This window comes from Barbus barbus, assembly GCF_936440315.1.
Source record: "Barbus barbus genome assembly, chromosome: 29".
NCBI lineage: Eukaryota > Metazoa > Chordata > Actinopteri > Cypriniformes > Cyprinidae > Barbus > Barbus barbus.
Window position 1 is genome coordinate 30,104,827 of NC_136757.1, and position 21,671 is coordinate 30,126,497.

Genomic DNA, 21,671 nt, shown 5'->3' on the forward strand with positions numbered 1-21,671 from the left:
AAATACCAGCATCTGCAGCAAATTCTTATTTTATGAATAAAATTGAGCAGTTTTTTCCTCAGCATTCTCGCTATATCAGAACCATAAAAGCCTGATGCATCAGATGATGCTCAACAAAATACACTTTAAAAATATTTTGTCTAAAGTTTCAATTAACTTCCATTTTTATTTTATATGTTCTTTAAATAGATTTTTTTTTTTACTATGATTTTATATGTCAGGCTTTACAGGGTTAATCTCAGTCTGGAAATGCACTGAAATGGAAATGAGCTTGGTGTTTAAATGTGACGTCTTGAGTTTGATTGTGAGGTTGTTGTTGTTGTTGTGGTGTGTGTTCAGGGTTCCTCTGGTGGTGGAGATGTGGCACAGAGAGCCGAGCTCTGGAGATGTTCTGCTGGGTTCTGTCAGCATTCATCTGTCTCGTCTCCTCAGCTCCGAGAAAACACGCTTCCTCGATCCGTCCGGCCAGCAGCACTGGAGACAGAGCTGTTCTGAGAGGACTCCCATCATCAAAGCAGACGGGTTCGTGCAGATTTACCAATGAAAGGCTTATCACAGCGTGAAGCGTACAGGACTGTATTTAGTTGTTGGATCATATTCTGTTCAATCCTAGCAGGACATTGTACCTGCAGCGCATAGAACTCACCTCTAGATGGTGACCTTAAAACACAATGCTGAAACATGTTCATTATTAATATTATTGTTGAACAGTATCATGGCAATGACACTGTGACCCTGGAGCACAAATCCAGTCATAAGAGTCAATTTCTTGAAATTGAGATTTATATATCATATAAAAGCTGAATAATCTTTCCATTGATGTATGGTTTGTTATGATGGACAATATTTGTCTGAGATGCAACTATTAGAAAATCTGGAATCTGAGGGAGCAAAAAAATCTAAATATTGAGAAAATCTCCTTTAAAGTTGTTCAAATTAAGTTCTTAGCAATGCATATTACTAATCAAAAATGAAGTTTAGATATATTTACGGTAGGAAATTTACAAAATATCTTGATGGAACATGATCTTAATATCCTAATGATTTTTGGCATAAAAGAGAAATGTATAATTTTGATCCATACAATGTATTGTTGTCTATTGCTACAGATATACCTGTGTTACTCATGACTGCTTCTGTGCTGCAGGGACAGATATAGTGTTTGCATTAGAACATTAGGATCAGATGCAAAAAGAAATAGAATAGAGAATAGATCAAATACAAATAAATTAATAGAAGAAAAGCAAAAGAAAATGAAAGGGCTAGGGCTTTTTGTTAGTCATATTTTTCTATTATGGCAAAAAGGTTTATTGCATTGTTATTTTTCATTATTTTCAGTGCTTTTGTATAAGAATGAAACTCATTGTGAAATACACAAAACTTAGGTTTCACTTTCAAATACTTGTATTTATGTATATTTGATTTTCAAAGAACAAGGATGTTATTAACCAAACAATGTTTTTAGAGAAGAGATTCCAAGGTGAGGAAACTTCGGGTAAAATCAGTCATGAATATCAAGCCATAAGGCCACATGCATACAATGGAGAAATAAATGATCAGTAGTTTCAGTATGAACACAAACACAATGCTGAAATGTCTGTAAAAAGTGAAACATAAACATTCCGTCCTCTTTTTTTTTTTGCATAAAAGAAGATATTTTGTAGATGGAACTAAACAACATTAAACCTCATTTACTTTCATTGTATGCACAAAACACTTAGACATTTCTCAAAATATCTGTTTTTGTGTTCATAGAAAAAAATAAAAGTTTTAAAAACATGAGTGAGTAAATGGTTGCAGAATGATGATTTCTGGGTTAAGGATCTTTTTTTCATCTATTTATGTCACATCAAGCACATTTTTATGATACATGACAACAATTGTTTTTAATGGAACCTTCTTTCTGCCATGGAATAAAAAAAAAAATAGAAAAAGTAATTTCAACTTTCTCTCTCACAATTTTCTCACACTATTTTTCTTTTCTTTTTTCCAATTCTGAGAAAAAAAAAGTCATAATTGTGAGATAAAAAGATTACAATTATAATTACCATTATTATGCTTTTATCCCGTGGCAGTAATAAGCTTCTATAGCTGTTAGTTTGATGGTTGAACTGAATTGTGTGTCTGTAGGTCGGAGAAGTTGGCTGAGCTCTGTTATGTGAGCGTTCTTGAAGATCTGGGGTTTGTGAAAGCTCAAGACATCCTTGTCTCTGATTCGTCACAGGTGAGGCTCCGACTCTTGCTCTGTATCTGAATGTTAATGTGGCTTGGACAGCAGAATTATGGGTAATGTTTGTTGATCAGGGGCCGGCGGCGGCTCTGGCTCCTCCTCCTCAGGGCCCCGGGGAGGCGGAGACAGTCACTCGACCTCGAGAGACCCTGGAGTACAAGGCAGCGCTGGAGCTGGAGATGTGGAAGGAGATGCAGGAGGATCTGTTCGATAATCAGGTGCGGCTCAGTTCTTCAGTCACAGCGCTCACATCTCAGATCACATGTATCATGGAAAACAGAATTTAGTTTTTCATTGTCGTGGTGCTATGAAGGAACTCTAATGTTCACAATGCAAAGCTTCTCCTCGCTCAAATACAGCATAAGATAAAACAGCTCAAATAAATAATTTACAAAGCATTGCAGTGTTGACATCAGAACAATGAGCTCATACACTGTAAAATCATACAGTAAAAACACTACGGTAAACTAACCTGTTAGTTAATTAACTGCAAGCTTCTTTAATCAATATGGTGGAAAACTGTAAGCGATGTAATTTGTGACCCTGGAGCACAAAACCAGTCATAAGGGTCAATTTTTTGAAATTAAGATTTCAGATGCATCATCTGACTGCTTTTGTGCTCCAGGGACACATTTATAGTAAAAAGCCTTAAATGGACTTTTAGACTCTCCGTACATTAAGGTTTTATGTTGTTAAATTAATGTTTATTGCATTATTTTAATCTCATGCAGCTCTGGAAATTTATACAGTTTTTTGAAACAGTCAATTTGCAGATTTTTATTTTTATTTTATTAATTTATGTAAATTATAAATTATTATAAAATTTACATAAATCTAGGTAATCTAGTGCAAGATTACCTGCCTTTATTCAGTATTCAGCAAGTCGTTTCATATACAAATTTACTCATTTTACATGCAGAGATTTTAACCAATCATAACAGAGGTGGTGAACTTCTGGGAAGTTACCAATAAGATGCAACAGATGTGTGCTAGAAGTTGGTTGTTTTGAAATGTTTCTAAAGTGTTGTGTTTGTTTTGTGCTCAGCTGAAGCAGAAGGAGTGGAGTCACATGCAGGCGCTGGCGGAGGAGTGGAGGAAGAGAGATCACCAGCGGGAGGCGCTCATCAAGAAGAAGGTCAGACGCACAGCACTGCTTCAGAAACAGGGTTGCCAGGTCGGATGGACGAAAAACCCACCCACTCCAACAACAAAAAAACACCCAAAACTTTAACTGTCAAAATATTGTGATAGAATATGTCAATCAAGGTTGATAAGAGCCAATTTTAACTCCTTAAAACAAAATAGTGACGACAAAATAATATAAATATTACGTTAGATAAATTTCCCATGGATCAAATCGGGGCAAATACATTAAAGAGAATTACCAAATGTGACCCTGCAGCACAAAAGCAGTCATGAGTAACACAGGTATATTTGTAGCAATAGCCAACAATACATTGTATGGATCCAAATTATACATTTCTCTTTTATGACAAAAATCATTAGGATATTAAGATCATGTTCCATGAAGATATTTAGTAAATTTCCTACAGTAAATATATCAAAACTTCATTTTTGATTAGTAATATGCATTGCTAAGAACTTAATTTGAACAACTTTAAAGGAGATTTTCTCAATATTTAGATTTTTTTGCTCCCTCAGATTCCAGATTTTCTAATAGTTGTATCTCAGCCAAATATTGTCCTATCCTAACAAACCATACACCAGCTTTCAGATTAAAAAAAAAATTTGATCATTATGACTGGGTTTGTGGTCCAGGGTCACATATGATCTTTCCATGACAGCGTGTTATCTATCCTTACCCCTAAGTACTCGTATGCTTCTACCTGTCTGATTGTTATGTTTGTCATTGTTTTTTCAGGAGATGGAGTATAATCTCCTGGAGGAGCAGCTGCAGAAGACTCTGTCTGACCTGGAGAAGAGAGAGAAAGCTCTCGCTCACGCTGAGACGGAGGTGAGACCGAATCCTCCGAAGGATCTTCACAGAGCGTGTCGTCTGATTGTGTTTCTGACACGCTCGTCTGGTTTAGACGCAGAGGCTGCAGCGAGAGATGCGCGCCGAGCACGAGTTCAGCATGCGGGAGCTGCAGGACGGAAGCAGGCGTCAGCGCGAGGACTGCGCTCACCAGGTGGAGCTGGAGAGGTCAAAGGTCAGGCAGCTCGAGGATCTACTGGCTCAGCAGCGACAGCAGGTAAACCCAGCAGACGCCGAGCTGTTACCGTCATCTCTGGCCCTTTAAAGGCATGAGCTGGGAGGGGTCTGGTGACCCTGGGGTCACGGGGTCATGAGGTCACCCCCGGCTGATGTCAATACTCACTAATCCACTCGTTCTTAAGAGAGGAGTAAAGAGGTTTAGCAGTAATCCAGTGAGATCATGAGGTTCTGGTGGAGTAAATGAGCGCTGAGTAATGTTTGTGTTTCTGGCCAACATGACACAATATGGTCTTAAACTCTGCTCGATTAATTGAATACGATTGTCACGCACATCCTATCACTTCAAGATTCAAGAGCTTTATTGTACTAGTACAATTAATTTCTTACTTTGTTTACACCTTTTGAGAGTGACAGAGTAGAAAGGGAAGTAGTAACGCTGGGAAACTGGGTTTGATTCCCAGGAAAAGGAAAAAAAACTAAGTTGAATGCAATGTAAGTCGCTTTGGGTAAAGGCGTCTGCTAAATGCATAAATGTAAATGTAATATGTGTACCTTGGATATTATATAATTTGCATACAGGTATAAAATTTGTGGAAAAATACTTTTTTTCAAGATGTTTCCAACTCTGACTTTGCACCAATTCTGTAGAATGGCCCTATATACAGTCTTATGATAGGACAATATTTGGCTGAGATACAACTATTAGAAAATCTGGAATCTGAGGGAGCAAAAAAATCTAAATATTGAGAAAATCTCCTTTAAAGTTGTTCAAATGAAGTTCTTAGCAATGCATATTACTAATCAAAAATTAAGTTTTGATATATTTACGGTAGGAAGTTTACTAAATATCTTCATGGAACATGATCTTAATATCCTAATGATTTTTGGCATAAAAGAGAAATGTATAATTTTGACCCATACAATGTATTGTTGGCTATTGCTACAGATATACCTGTGTTACTCATGACTGCTTTTGTGCTGCAGGGACACATATATGTATATATTTCACAAGATGAGTGTGAACATTTATTGTTGGCATCTTTATGCATTCAGACATCTCGAATATTCCCATAAATTCTCATAATCGCTGACGCACTTAATCACCAAACAAAGAGCAGTTTTCTGAGATCCTGCATCTGTTTTCTGTTGAATTCGTCTGCCGTGTCTGTTCGTCTGCAGCTCCTCTGTGAAATAGAGCATCTCCTCGTCTGGAGGGCTTTCTTCAGACAGCCCACCTACTGAAATACTTCAGCCTGCCGACTCATTTTTTCCCAGAAAACATCTGGCCCTGCGCAGCGTTAACAAATCAAGCAAAGTAGGTTTCTGACATGCGAAAAGAGAAGAGGCCGTGATGAGAGCTTTCTGGAGCATATATCGTGTCAGTAACGTGTAAACATACATTCGTCCCGCGTCGGCACTCTCTAACCGGTTTATCCAGGCACAATCCTCCCCGGCTGTCTTCTACTTCTTCTTTTCTGGACGCTCTCTCCTCGTTTGTGAACACCAAACATTGTGTGTCAGGTTTCTCTGGCGTCTGCTTTCTGTCAGACAGAAGCGGCGAATGGAGAGCGCTTGTAAGGTTTTAGTTGGAGCGGACGCTGTCTAACACCCTTGAAGTGTTTCAGCGGTAGCGTCTCGAGCTGATGGATCTCACACACACACACACACACACACACACACGTGTTAAACACACACTGGAGATGTTACGAACAGCACTGTAAACCACAGCTGTCTGCACTTCTCCGCTTCTTAGACAGCATTCACTGACTCGTCTGCTTATCTCAGTCATCTGATTAGATTCTGATGAATTAACCCTGTAAAGATACTGTATTCTATTGCATACACTACATCAGTATATTAGAATGATTTCTGAAGATCATGTGGCACTGAAGACTGGAGTAATGATGCTGAGAATACAGCTGCAGATCACAGAAATACATTAGTTTAAAATTAAATTGAAAATGTATTCCATTAGAAAACAGTTTAAATAGTAAAAATATTTCATAATTTTACTGTTTTTGCTGTATTTTGGATCAAATAAATGCAGGCTTGGTAAGGGACTTCTTAAAAAAAAAAAGACCAGTCAAAAGTTTTTAAACAGTAAGATTTTTTGTGTCATAACTATATGTGCCATAAAAGCCTGATGGATCAAATGTGATACAAAACAAAAATCACATGCAATTTTTTTTATTTTTTTTCAAATTTTGTTTAAAGGTTTAATAAATTGTTCCATTTCAAATCAAACAGATTTTTCAGACCGTTTTGTTTGTCAGGATTTACTGGGTTTTCATTCTGTGATCATTTCCCATTTGTCTCTTGTTCCATCATCATGTTGACTGAAAGATAGAAGACGCTGAGAACAAATACAAGCAGCTGGAGAAGGAGTTCCAGCAGTACCGGGATCAGCAGAACGTCCGGCCCGAGGTCCGTCTGCAGTCAGAGATCAACCTGCTGACCCTCGAGAAGGTCAGAGACCTAAACCACCGTATACAGATTCGTGCCATATTATATGGAGGCTTTGTGACAATCGTTTGTGTTTTTATTATCAGGTGGAACTGGAGCGTAAACTGGAGTCAGCAACTAAATCTAAACTACATTACAAGCAGCAGTGGGGACGAGCGCTGAAGGAGCTGGCCAGATTTAAACAGGTTAGCTATCCAGATCACATGATTGTGTTTACTGTGTTCATGAACATTACTAGAGCGTGCTTTACTCTCGTCACAGCTGTGAATGATGAGTGAAAGCTTTCAGATGGTGTAGTTTCAACCTCTCAAACCTGATCAGATTTAGTGCATAATTGTGAAAAATTAAATGAATTGGATCAATCTCATAAAAATGTGTCACCAAATCATACACCATAAAATATGTTTTGCATAAAGAAAATTAAACCCGTTTTAAGGACGATTAAAAAAGTTTGAATTTTGTTATTGTTTTAAGTATTTAATATTTCTACTAAAATACTTAAAATTAAAATATGTAACTAATATATAATATTTATAAAAAATATAAAATATTTATACAAAGCAAAAAACATTTTTATTCTAAATAAATTTTTATTTTAAAATCTTTTTTTTTTCAGATTCTCATGACTGTAATGCATCTGGATGTTTTATTTTGGAATTTGTTTGTAATTCTTATTTATACTAAAATACTTTAAAATATATATTGTATTAGATATATATTGTTTTATTTTGAATTTGTTTGTAATTCTCATTCTAAAATATATTAAAATTGAGTAAATTTAGTATTTAAATGTATCTTTTGCAACATGAACGAGGATGAGATTCTTGTGCATTACAGTCATGAGAATGTGCTTCAGTGTCATGAAAATAACGTTGCAATGTAAAATATCTTAATGGCGCTAAAAATAGTCTGGAGTTTGTGTTCTGGATCCAATCAGGCTGCAGGCTCTCGCATGCGTTCGTGCCGGTCAGAACCAGCTCAAGACTAATGGACCCGTTTACTGCATTAAAGCAGACGTGGATGTGAGTTCTCATGGAAAAAGCCATGCGAGTGAATGTTGAGAAACGGTGAGCTGTCACGAGCTGCGCTGAAACATTGGGCCGCTTCTCCAGTGAACTCTGTACGGGACGAAGGCCGTGTAAACAGAGGCGCCGCATGGAGCTTATCAGCCTGCTAATAACTGTTACAGACACAAACCAGCTGGAGCGGCCACAGACTCGCCTTTCTCTTTACTTTCAAGTGCCAGATATATAAAGAAAACAGCTGATGATGTATGGAGCTCCAAGGCCTCCATAACTTAATATGATATTGAGCTATAAATCAGGGCTGTATTATGTTCAACATTAAACATCTGAATATCAAGTTGGCTTGTTGAAAGATCGATGGATGAATTTAAGTGGATCGGTTTTCACCTAAATAATCTTGTATTCTCATGAGAAACACTAAATATACTGCTGTTCAGAAGATTGGCATCCGTGAGATTTTTAATGTTTTTGAAAGAAGTCTCTTCTTCTCACAAAGACTGCATGCATTTGATCAAAAATGCAGTAAAAATTGTGAAATATTATTATAATTTAAAACAGCTGTTTTCTGTGTGAATATGTGTTAAACTGTAATTTATTTCTGTGATCTGCAGCTGTATTTTCAGCATCATTACTCCAGTCTTCAGTGTGACATGATCTTCAGAAATCATAATAATATACTGATCAACAAACATTTCTGATTATCAATGTTGAACACAGTTGCTTTTGTAACATTATACACTATATCATTTAAAAGCTTGGAGTCAATATAATTTATTTTTTTTATTTGGGGGGTTATAGAAATGAAGACATTTATAATGTCAACAAAGTTCAAAAGAACAGCATTTATTTGAAATAGAAGTCTTTTCTTCACTATCACTTTTAGCACATGTGAATATAAGTATTCATTTCTTTAAAAAAACAAAAACAAATGACTGACCCCAAACTTTTGAATAGTAGAGTATTTTGTTACAAAAGATTTGTATTTTAAATAAATTCTGTTCTGTTTACCTTTTTTTCATTAAAGTATCCTGAAAAAAAGTATCACAGGTTCCAAAAAAATATGAATATTATAAAAACATTATAAAGCAAAATATTATGATATTTTTCCAACATTTATAATAAATCAGTATATTATTATGATTTCTGAAGATCATGTGAGACTGAAGACTGGAGTAATGATGCTGAAAATACAGTTTCGATCATAGAAATACATTACAGTTTAACACATATTCACATAGAAGAGTTATTTGAAATTGTAATATTTCACTATTTTTACTGTATTTCGATCAAATAAATGCAGCCCCTGTGCGCAAAAGAAACTTCCTTAAAAACAGTAAAAATCTTACTGATTGCAAACTTTAGAGCACTGGTGTACATGCAGGTGACAGAGAGCACGTTTAGACAGATCTTCATTAAAGATGTGATGGATCTGTCAGCTCTGTTTGGGGTTTCTGGGTAAATTTCCTCAGTGAAGCGGTCCAGGTGTCGGCGAATCTCTGCAGAAAACTGCTCTTGAGTAGTGTCTGGCATCCGGGTCATTCACTGGTCACAAGCAAACGCGTGTCTTCAGCCGTTATTAGAGCTGACGCTCACTACACACTGAACAGAACTCTGGGAACAATCAGTTAACCACAGGTAGTGAAGGAAACTCCTCAGATCTTCAGGATAATTGTGTGTGTGTGTGTTAGGGTTGGGTGATATGGCCTAAAGAAAAATAATCTGATTTACGATTTAAATCGTTTTTTTTCCCCTACTTAAAATCAATCTGCAGATGACAAAGAAATTGTTCAAAACAAGTTCTAACTTTACGGAGTGTGTCCGCCTTGTTGGCAAAGCCTATTTACACTAACTCCGCCCACCAACGTGCGATTGAGTTAGTCAACAAAAAGACGCACATATAGCATCAGTATAAGGCATGCTTTTTGATGCGATCGACCCGAGTTCAAGCCCGCCTTTTACCAAACTTTGTCCCTTTTCAAATCTCATATTGCATCGGAAAGGCATTTATTTATATAGCACCTTTCACAGACAAGGAGTCACAAAGTGATTTACAACACTATCAATAAAACAAATCAAACATACATTCAATCATAAATAAAATAAAAACATAAAAATAAAACAAATTAGAGACCGAATAAAATCTTGTCCAAAGAGGTGCATCTTTAGGGGTCTTTTAAAAGAGTCTACAGGAGAGCGTTCCAGAGCCCTGGAGCCACAGCACAAAAGCATGATCACCTGTTGTCTTAAGACGTGTTCTAGGAATAGTTAGAAGGTCCAGGTCAGAAGAATGTGCATATACTCAATACATCATTGCGTACGGTTTTATAATGTACTACAATACTGAGGTGCAGATAATTGCCACTATTTGCAATAAGTAGTCTAGCGCAGAAAATCTTGCTATTTTAACAGTGTTAATAGAATCCATCGCTATTTGCACTTGGTGTAAATAGTATAAAATAGCTATTTGCACTTATTAGTATAAATAGAATCTAATTGCTATTTACGCTCAGTGCTCACTGATAGCTGCTGCCCTAACTTTATTTTGTTTTGATGTTCCCTTCTGGGATTTGATCTGGATTTCCCCTTGGGGTTAAAGTGCATTCAGAAACAACACGCCAAAAAGACAGTGAAAATGTAACACAAAATAACGTAACATAAAATGTAACGTAGGCCTAACATAAGACATAAAATGATGTGACGCCCTTTGGGCTGAATTGTGAATCGGTATTCAGAAAGGCATAGAAAACAAATAACGATTGCTAACGGTTGCCTGTTACATTACCAGTGTTTCCCACAGACTTTATTTGTGGCCAGCAGGAGGCGCTTGTAGAGCAGGAGAAATAGAGGTTTCCCCGGTTAGCCTCTGCTCACAAACGCTGCTTTATCAGACATTATACAAGATGACATGAAAATGACATCCAAATTTTCTGAAGACAGTCTGTTTCCTTCAGGAATGCAGTGATATAAAGACACCCGCACCGTGCAGCGCTTGCTTATTCAACGAAGTCAAAGCTTTTTGAAAAAAAAAAAAACATGTATTTGTGGCGGTCAGTTTTGATATTGTGGCAGGCCGCCACAAATAAATCAATGTATGGGAAACACTGCATTACAGAACATCAAATTTCACTTAGCCTACCACATAGAGTAAGGAGAGATGACTGAGAACGATGACGAATGATTTGCAGATCCTGAGCACCATGACGAACATCTAATCTTGTAATGTGTGGTAAGTAGACTACTGCCGCTCCATAGTATAAACAGAGTACGAGCGATCGCCAATCTCGAAAGTGAAACTAAAAAGCCATCTTGCATTCAAAAGCAGTTTCAATGCCATGCATAATAGCGGCTCCATGATGCCCGCAATTTTATATACAGTATGATTACCTAATAATATAACTGCGAGAGAAAGTATTGATATTTATCTCCTATCTCGTATTTATTGGAGTTCTGTAGTACACGTCTTTTTTTTTTTTTTTTTTTTTTAGAAAAAACGATTTTCATTCGAACATTCGAGTTAATCGATAAAATCGATTTATCGCCCAGCCCTTGTGTGTGTGTGTTTTCCTTCAGCTGATGTTTGGCTGTAAGTCGAGGCCACATCTAAGTGTTTGTTTTTCTTGCGCTTTTGGCTGCGGTGAATGTTTTAGTATGTTGTAATGCTTCAGGAAAACTGCAGATGAAATGAGATTACCACAAACACATCATCAATAACATCAAGCTCGTTTGAGTTTTCACAGACGCTCTATATTGATGTGCTCAGATTTCACCTTTCACTTTAAAACGGGAGACGTACTGTAAAAATATGCAGTTATTGTATGAGTTATTCTCTATATGTGCTGCAGGAATTGTTGATGGCTGACGGCCAGCGCGTGTGTGTGAGAGTGTGTGTGTGTGAGAGTGTGTGTGTGTGTGAGAGAGTGTGTGTGAGAGAGAGAGTGTGTGTGTGTGTGTGTGTGTGTGTGTGTGTGTGTGTGTGAGTGAGAGTGTGTGTGTGTGTGTGTGTGTGTGTGAGTGAGAGCGTGAGCATGTGTGTGTGTGAAAATAATAACAGTAAATGATGTTTATCTGAAAGTGTAGCAAGGCAAACAGGTTTTCTGTAAGGGTTGGGTTGGGTTAGGGCAGCGGTTCTCAATTCCAGTCCTTGTGCCCCCCCCGCCCCGCTCTGCACATTTAGTATGTTTCTCTTATCGCTTCAGATGTTTTTTCTATTCAAACGTAAGTGCCCTGCGAAGTGGTCATCACAGGATATTCCGCCATGATTCCAGTTGGAAGTGAACGTTCAAAGTGCATTGAAGTGAAGCACGAGACGTGAATTTAACTTGTATATATTTACAGAGGTATATGATGTCACACTCGTCTGTGTGTGAAGACGTTACGCAGCGCAAATCCATCAATGAATGTTCCGAAGTGAAATAAACTTCTCATGTCGATCGGAGCACAGTTCATGCGTAGCTCTCTTCTAACGAGCTGATTATCTGAATCAGGTGTGTTAACTAAGAGAGACATGCAAAATATGCAGAGCGGGGAACTGGAATTGAGAACCGCTGGGTTAGGGGATAGAAAATATTGTTTGGTCAGTGTAAAAACAATAGAAGTCTATGGAAAGTCCCCACAATTCACCGAAACGTGTGTGTGTGTGTGTGTGTTTAGCGCGAGCAGGAGAACGCTATGACACGCCTGAAGAAGCAGCAGCAGGAGCTGGAGCACATGAGGTTACGCTACCTGGCCGCTGAAGAGAAGGAGGCTGTCAAGAACGAGAAACATGAGCTCCAGGACATCCGTAACGAGCTCAACAGGTGTGTGACCCAAGCTTGTGTTGCTTTCAGTCATTTATATCAGTTGCTAGGGCTGCATGATTTTCCAAAATAAAAACCAGATTGCAGTATAGTGTTGGGTGATATGCTCACTTGTCATATTGTCCTATCGTCAGCCTGAGAGATCGCCGAAACACAATTTGAGATATTCATGTTGTGATTAATTGCTAATTCTTTTATCACCGTATACGGTATTATCACGATATTGAAATGTTATTGCAAAAAAGGGTTGTCATAATACAGTATAACAGCTTTAATAACTTTTTTCTTGTATCAAAAAGAGCTGAACGTTTAAATGCAATAAAGCAATACAGAAACAAATGTATAAAGCAAAACATTTCCCACAGATTAAATGCAAATGAATTATAAAGACAACAGGTAACACTTTACAATAAGACCTCATTAGTTAACCTTAGTCAATGCTTTAACATTCACAATGAGCAATAGCTACATTTGTTGCAATTATTATTATTATTTATTTAATCCTATAGCAGAAACATCAAAATCATCAAATGTTTCAGTAGTTCTGTGTCTCATTGGATCTGGTTATATTGTGATATTTTATGGGCTGCTCTGACATCAGCCGTGCTAATAAAGCCTGATTGATTGATTGATGTATTGACTGATCAGACTGAAGCAGCAGGAGGAGAGGCAGAGCGAGTCTGTAAACGAGAGCGCAGATGAACACGTGACGCGTCTGCTGGAGGAGAGAGACACACTGCTGCGCACCGGCGTCTACACACACAGTGACCGGATCATCTCTGAGCTCGACCGACAGATCCAGCAGGCCATGAGCCACAGGAGCACCTGACATCAGTGTCAGATTCATCAGACGAGTCTGACGCCTCACGTGATTCACTTCCATCAGGGTTTGCACACAGTTAGATGTGAGGGATTTCAGCAGGTGGCACTGCTTCTCAACAAATCATTGCAGGATTATTAACACTTCAGAGCTTCATAAGCCTTTTATATGTGACTTTATTTATTGTTTGTGTCCATGAGGTGTGTGTGTGTGTGTGTGTGTGTGTGTGTGTGTGTGTTTGTACTAGGTTTGTATCTGTGGGTTTAAATAAATATTGTTTTATCTCTTTTCAAACTCTGCCTTGAGTATTTGTTGCAGCTCAGAGTTTTTTGAAAAAAGGAAAAAAGTATTTTAATCAGTCCGGAACAGGTTTTGGTTCTTATTTGGCACTACCGCTCAAAAGTTTGGGATCTGTAAGATTATTAATGTTTTTAAAGAAGTTTCTTCTGCTCATCAAGGCTGTATCTATTTTATCAAAAATACAGAAAAAAACAGCTATTTTGTGAAATATTGTTGCAATTTAAAATAATGGTTTTCTATTTTAATAAATTTAAACTGTAATGTATTTCTGTGATCTGCAGCTGTATTTTCAGCATCATTACTGCAGTCTTCAGTGTCACATGATCTTCAGAAATCATAATAATATACTGATTTATTATCAATGCTGGAAACAGTTGTGCTGCTGCATTTTTTGATTAATAAAAAGTTAAAAATAACAGCATTTATTAAAAAAAATAAATTTTGTGTTACAATATACAATGCTATTCAAAAGTTTGGGGTCAGTACTTTTTATTTATTTTTTATTTTTTGTTAAAGAAATGAATACTTTTATTCAGGAGGGATGTGTTAAATGAATAAATGTCATTGTAAAGACTCATATTGTTGGAAAAGATTTCTATTTTGAACAAATGCTGTTCTTTTTAACTTTGTATTCATCAAAGAATCAAAGAAAAAAGTATCACATGTTCCAAAAAACAATATGAAGTGTTTCAACATTGATAATAAATCAGTATATTATTATGATTTCTGAAGATCATGTGACACTGAAGACTGGAGTAATGATGCTGAAAATACAGCTGCAGATCACAGAAATACATTACAGTTTAATAGATATTCACATAGAAAACTTTTAATTTGCAATAATAAAAATGAAACTTTTTGATCAAGTAGATACAGCCTTGATGAGCAGAAGAAACTTCTTTAAAAACATTAAAAATCTTACTGATCTCAAACCTTTGAGCGGCGGTGTATACATATATACATTTTAAAGAATTATAAAGTTATGAATCATATTAACATATATATATTATATAAAATTGTATTATAACATATAATTATATTATTTATATATATATATATTTTTTTTTTTTTAATTTACCAGGGAGATAAAGAAAATGCCCTGGGACCGGAGCATGATTGATGTTTTTGAGTGTAACTGTAGAAGCAAGCAGTCGGGCTGCTCTAAAGATTCATGTGTTTGTGTTCATCAGTTCAGAGCCTCAGAACAAATGAGCATCTCGGTTCATCTCTGTTCTCTGAAGCAATTCCTCCACATAATAAGCTTATTACAGCGTTTTATGAACTAATATTATTGTAAGTGTTCCTCTTAACTTGGGCCTTTTTTCAATGGAAGAATAACACTCTGCTGCTGACAGTGTAAGTGCTTTCATGCGGTTTATCGTCTGCATATTTCCACCAGTCGTATTATTGTAATGCGCTCACGATAGCAGAGTTTGATGGTTTCATAAATACGTTCCTGAACTGGTGAACTCGGAGCCGAGCGTTGATGATGTTTCTCCTACTGTACGGCTCCTCAGAGACCACTGCTTTCTTCAACAGAGAGTCGCTCCTCATTAGAGCTCTAACGAGCGCCAGAACGAAATCCAGCGGTTCTCACAGACTTTACATGTTTCCAATTACACTTTTTGGAGACGTTTACGAAAGTCCAAGTTTCTTGCTAATTGCTTGTGAAAGTGTGACCTCAGAGCAGGAAATTCCAGAGCGAGCGAAAGCGCGTTCACATGTATGTTTTCAAAATAATAATTCTGATCTGATCATTTGTTTGGCCTGCGTTCCCATGGCCGGGCGCTGATGGATGCTCTACATCTCCACTATTTGTTTTACAAACGCGCGACGCTCCTCTGGGAACAATATGCGAGAACTGGGAACGCTCTGCTGTCTGAAGAATTATTAAAATACTTGTGCAAGAGAAAACAGGTGGACGCGTTCACTTTCCCCAAACCGCAGGCGAGAACGTCACGATGTTCAGACGGAAAGACATTCTCCACACTGTGTTAGTGATGTTGTGTTAAAACACTGGCTACGGCTTTGGCGTCGCGGGTCGAAATGCATTGGTTTCCATGAAGTTCATTAGTGAAGTGACGTGCCATACTGCCAAGTATGGTGACCCATACTCGGAATTCGTGCTCTGCATTTAACCCATCCAACGTGCACACACACAGCAGTGAACACACACACACACACACACACACACAGCAGTGAACACACACACAGCAGTGAACACACACACACAGCAGTGAACACACACCGGAGCAGTGGGCAGCATTTATGCTGCAGCGCCCGGGGAGCAGTTGGGGGTTTGGTGTCTTGCTCAAGGGCACCTCAGTCGTGGTATTGATGGTGGAGAGAGCGCTGGACATTCACTCCCCCCACCTACAATCCCTGCCGGCCCGAGACTCGAACCCACAACCTTTGGATTACGAGTCCGACTCTCTAACCATTAGGCCACAACTTCCGTAGGGAAATACATTTAGTTTCAACCTTCAAACCAAAATTTCAAAATGCATTTCAGGGGCAAAAAATAATAATTTTTCAGTCTTACAATAGCCTACATTTACACTATGCAAATGTAGAAGGAATAGCAAACTACAGACCAAAACTGAATTAATAATGATAAAAAAAAATTTTATATAGGCCTATTGTATTTTTTTATCATTGTTAATATAATTTAAAATTATAGAAAACTTTAATGTCTTTTATACATTGTATTTTTATGACTGTTTTTTACAGTGTTCCTTGCTGATGTTTATTAATTATTATACATTTTTATTAAAGCATATAAAGCACTTAAAATATTTTTGAAAAACAAAAAAAAAAATATATATATATAAATGAAAATAAATTTATATAAGAATATTTTACTAAATATAATGGGTAAAAATACTATTTTTGTATAGTTTATATATATATATAAAAAAAATTTTTTTTTTTTTTTTTTTTTTTTATAATTTTTTTTTTTTTTTTAGCAATATGGGTTCCTTGGATGATTCGGAATATAAATCTCAAAGTTGTCATGTATTTTTTAATATTTTAGTGTTTGGCAAGCTATACTAACGCTTTTCAGTTTTTCACATGACTCTTTGCTGTTTTTCGAAGTGTTGATTTTTGTCAAACTGCATGGAAACTAATGAGGGTCGGTGGAGGAGTCAGTATGACCCCAACCCAAAAGCCTTTCTAAAACATCTATGTGTCGAAACATTCACATTCATGATCATGTTGAGAAACATCCACCAAATTTTTAAGAAGAAATAAACAGTTGAGTATTTCAAGCAGAACATCGAGTGTGTTTCCCATGAGCGAGAATATAAATCAGCATCTCGTTCATCTTCATCTCTCAGAAACAAACCACCATCACTAAACGCCTTGAACTCTAGTAATTGTGTGTAATTGGCAGCGGAGGGACGTCCAGAGACCGTCCAAAGACTACAGCGGAAGCAGGGGGCCGAACTATATTAAGACGAGTAACTATTGCTCTAATAGCAGCTGAGCCAAAGCAAACACAACAAGGCCAGAGAGCGCAGGAATAATGTTGATGTAATGCGCTCCGATCGTTCACGCCGTTTATCAGCAAACACACGACGCTCAAGCGCTCCACATGAAAATCAGTGTTTCTGCTGTTTGCGTGATAATAAATCAGACGCGCTCGGGTCAGACGTATAACCCGGGACAGCTGCCCAAACGCAGACGACCTTCCCGCAGGGGCCCCGGCCCCGGAGCCGACCCTGATTCATCACCGATGGACAGAGACTGCAGGAACAAGACGAAACTCACAGCCCTGTTCATAACGAGACACTCCTGACCAGTGCTGGGTCTAACTAGTTACTAAGTCATTAGTTACTGTAATTTAATTACTTTTCCCTTGAGAAAGTAAATAAGGGATTACTCTTATTTTTTCTGTAATTTAATTACAGTTACTTCTTATATACTTGAGCTTAATACAGTGTATAGACTGCAGAACATTAATATACAATACAATAAAATACAATACAATAAAATAAAATACAATAGTGGATTTAACATCAACATTTAAAGCCTAACCTTAAAATCCATGCGTTTTATGTTCCCTTCTCACCTGAAATACTTTGGTGAGTTAATAAGAATATTAGTAACACTTTAGTGTCCAATTCTCTATTAACTAGTTGGTTACTAACATGAATATTACTGGGATATTGGCTGTTTATTATTACTTAAAAAGCACATATTAATGTCTTATTCTGGAGATCTTATTCTAAATCCTCAATCCAACCCAATTCTTAAACTTAATCAAAATGATAAAAATTGTATTCAAATGTGACATATACATTTATTAACTTGTGCTCAAATTTTTGGAAAAAAATTAATATATATATATATATATATATATATATATATTTAAATGCTTTTTTAAAAATATAGTGTTTTTTTATATATAAATATATTTTCAAAAATATGCAAAAAATGGCCAAAAATATATTTATAATAATTTTATCATATCTCGAATATGCGTACGTTTGATTAATAGAATGAACATGCGTACAGAAAACGCTCGTACGCGGCTCTTTCAGATGTGAAATCTATGAATCACAAATGATCTTGAACTTGCAACCAACTGAATGGTTTCAGCTCTCTGCTTGTAAACGACTCCTAATTAATGTCATTAACATATAAAATCCAGTCATCATAATTTAGAACAACGAGCTGCAAGAACAGCTTATATTTAAAAACCTGCAATACTCCGACAATAAAGAGTGTGTAGTCTGCTCAGACCCTGACGTGACACTGAGCACTTTTCCACGTCAAAGACCGTCTTTATAAATATGAGCGCTGGCGTGGATTTACATTTACATTTATTTATTTAGCTGACGCTTTTATCCAAAGCGACTTACAATTGCTATATATGTCAGAGGTCGCACGCCTCTGGAGCAACTAGGGGTTAAGTGTCTTGCTCAGGGACACATTGGTGTCTCACAGTGGATTCGAACCCGGGTCTCTCACACCAAAGGCATGTGTCTTATCCACTGCACCATCAACACCCCTTTATTTATTTTAAGCGTACGCACACTCTACGATCAAATCTGAGCGTACGCACACTTAATAAATGAGGCCTCTGTTGCTCTACAATCATTTCTGACTAAAGAAAATGTACATTTAGTTTTTTTCATTGTATTTGAATAATTTTACTTCCTCGGAATGAGACGAACTTGATTAAGGTTTTGGCACTCCTAGTGGAAACGTTTGGTACTGCACCCAAACAAAATCTGACTGAAAGTTCATTTTTGGTGATATCAACCTCTAATTTGGAACATTACTTGTTTAGATTTATGAAAAAGTACTTTTGTGCATTTTTCATAATAAACTTAAACTTCTATAACTTTTTTTGTTTCAGTTAAAAAAAATAAAATAATATTTAAAAAAAATCTGTCACTTTTGACTGAGGGTTAAATATATGTAAAAAATAAAACAATCGAAAGAAAACAAGCTGACAAAAAAGCCATTATAGTTGATAAGTTAACTTAATAAGTTGACAATATAGCATAACAAGGAAATTATCATTTTTTGTAGGTTTTTGACCAGGGAAAAAAATGCCCCCCAAAATACAAATAATACAAATTTTCAGGAAAAATAAAATGACCCAAACTCAACACAAGGGATGAATACTTAGGATCATTTAAGGTTCATCAAATACAGTCGACCAGTTTAATGTTAATCAAAGTTTGGTCATTACTTTATTCACAAGAACATTTTTTGGCCTATGTTTTTTTTGGTTTATGTACAAAAATGTTGAAATCATGCAAACAAAAGCTGGATTTGAGCTGAACACATTCTGAAAATACAGCACAAGACATGATTATCAGATTCACATGATTCATCAAAACTAAAGAGATGCGTTTAGAAAAGGAGCGCAGCTGCATTCAGTGACTTTGGTTTGAGTGAAACATCAGAAAGATCTCCATGACTGATTGAAAGTGTCTCATAATCATATTAAAGCTCTAGGAAACACAAGATATAAAGTTGATCTGGGATAAGAAAGTAAACCCCACATTCAGTCTCTGTGACCGCAATGATTCGCCTCACATGTGGAAGTATTAAATAATCATATTAATTGTCAAAAGTGCCATACAGCATGATATGGGAGAAATATAATATTCAGAATTTACATTTTATACAAAGGAAAGTCATTTTTGGTGAAGCGGTCTCTACCCTTGTTACTGTAAGTCATGCTGCTAATGGTGCAGTTACACAGACGTGATGCGTTTCTGTCCAAACAGCGCTTTGCTTTGAGACACACGGCCTCACAAAGACAAAAACCACATCTATAGATATATATATATATTATATGAATCAATTTTGTATCCTGGGCAAACCCTCAACACTGCAAAAAGTAACGTTCTTCCTCTATTTTATATCTTGTGTGCCAGTACAAATATCTGTCTGTATACACACACACAAAAGCTAATGTGTGTGTGTGTGTGTGTGTGTATGACTGATAAAACTGTCTACTAAATGATTAACTGTAAATGTAAATTATATATATACAGTAATCAACATTTGAAGTGGATCAAAAAAGTTCATCAAAGTTGTCCAAAGACAAGAATGCATTTGGGTTTAGGATCATTTTGATGAAAGGTTTTGATCCACTTCAAATGTTGATTACTGTATATATAGTTAATTAATCATTTACATCTAGAATTAATAATTTAGTAGACACTTTTATCAGTCATATGTATATATATATATTATTTGTACATACTTTGTATGTGTGTGTGTGTGTATTATTATATAATATTTTTATTTATTAATTAGTGTCTTATTTAACCCATTTATTAGCACTGGACCGTAAAGAATGTTTTCATTTATAAAGCTCTATATCTGGAAATGTGTGAAATCTATATATGGAATAAATAAAGGCTCTCAATTAAATATGTGCAGTTTCACATTTATTTTGTGAAAGAAATGTGTGAAAGTTTCAAAGTCTTTTATCTCAGTATTCCTATCAGTGTTGTAGAAGGGTTTATGCATAATAATAATGCTAAAATGTGATCAGACAGAGGTTAATATCCACCGGTCACAATTGTGACCAACCATAAAACAACATTTTTCACACACTTTTCCATAAAAAGTTTAAAAAAATAATTATTGATTATTGCAAAGGGTTGCTAATGACACATCATTTGGATATTTTCATGTCTGGGAAACATTTGGTATTAAATGAGTTAATACATTATTATTGTTATTCACTGGAAATGCAAAATTACTTGTTTTTGAGAAAATTATCAAAATGAAGTGTTTTAATATAATAAAAAATAATAAAATAATTAAAATAAGTTAAATAAAAAAGCATTAGCATAATTAAATAAATGGAAAGCAAATTTCTTTTTCTGACCTTATTAGTAGATTTTTATTATTATTATTATTATTATTATTGTTTTAAGCATAAACGCTCTTAATTTCTCAAAAACAAGACGTCTAATATTTTTTTCATTTTAAGCTCAGTTTTGATCAATAACATCTTAATATCGTAAGTCATTCTGCATCTCCAGTAAATGTATCTTGATTTAAGTTATATTTTGATATTTGTACTGGAAAGCAAGACAGAAATATTGCTGAAGACTGTTGCTCTTCTGTTCTGTTCTGTTCTTCCAATCACAGTCTCATTTCAGGACCTCATGAATAAATAATCTCCCCGATAGCCCCGCCCCCGATAGCCCCGCCCCTATCTGTGCCAGGATCAATATCTCTTAACATCTCACTTATTTTATTACTGCTTTTGGTTTTCTGGTTGTGATTGAGAGTTTCTCCGAGGAAATCTTTGGTTTTGCTTAAGTGTCCGTGACATTTAATCATGATTTTCCCTGCCGTTTAATTCCGGCCGGTCAATCAG

General features: G+C 36.2%; 1 protein-coding gene across 1 annotated transcript in view; it reads left to right on the plus strand.

Annotated features, from left to right (window-relative positions):
- The window catches only part of cep120 (centrosomal protein 120), a 31,671-nt gene extending 17,863 nt beyond the window's left edge, over nt 1-13,808 (plus strand). The window contains exons 11-20 of the mRNA XM_079385022.1: nt 340-522; nt 2,131-2,224; nt 2,305-2,448; nt 3,276-3,365; nt 4,113-4,205; nt 4,282-4,443; nt 6,750-6,872; nt 6,956-7,054; nt 12,545-12,690; nt 13,339-13,808. Of these exons, the coding sequence (XP_079241148.1) occupies nt 340-522; nt 2,131-2,224; nt 2,305-2,448; nt 3,276-3,365; nt 4,113-4,205; nt 4,282-4,443; nt 6,750-6,872; nt 6,956-7,054; nt 12,545-12,690; nt 13,339-13,519 (1,315 nt within the window). The 3' untranslated portion in view covers nt 13,520-13,808. The remainder of the gene's footprint in view (nt 1-339; nt 523-2,130; nt 2,225-2,304; nt 2,449-3,275; nt 3,366-4,112; nt 4,206-4,281; nt 4,444-6,749; nt 6,873-6,955; nt 7,055-12,544; nt 12,691-13,338) is intronic.
- Nucleotides 13,809-21,671: the final 7,863 nt, after the last annotated feature.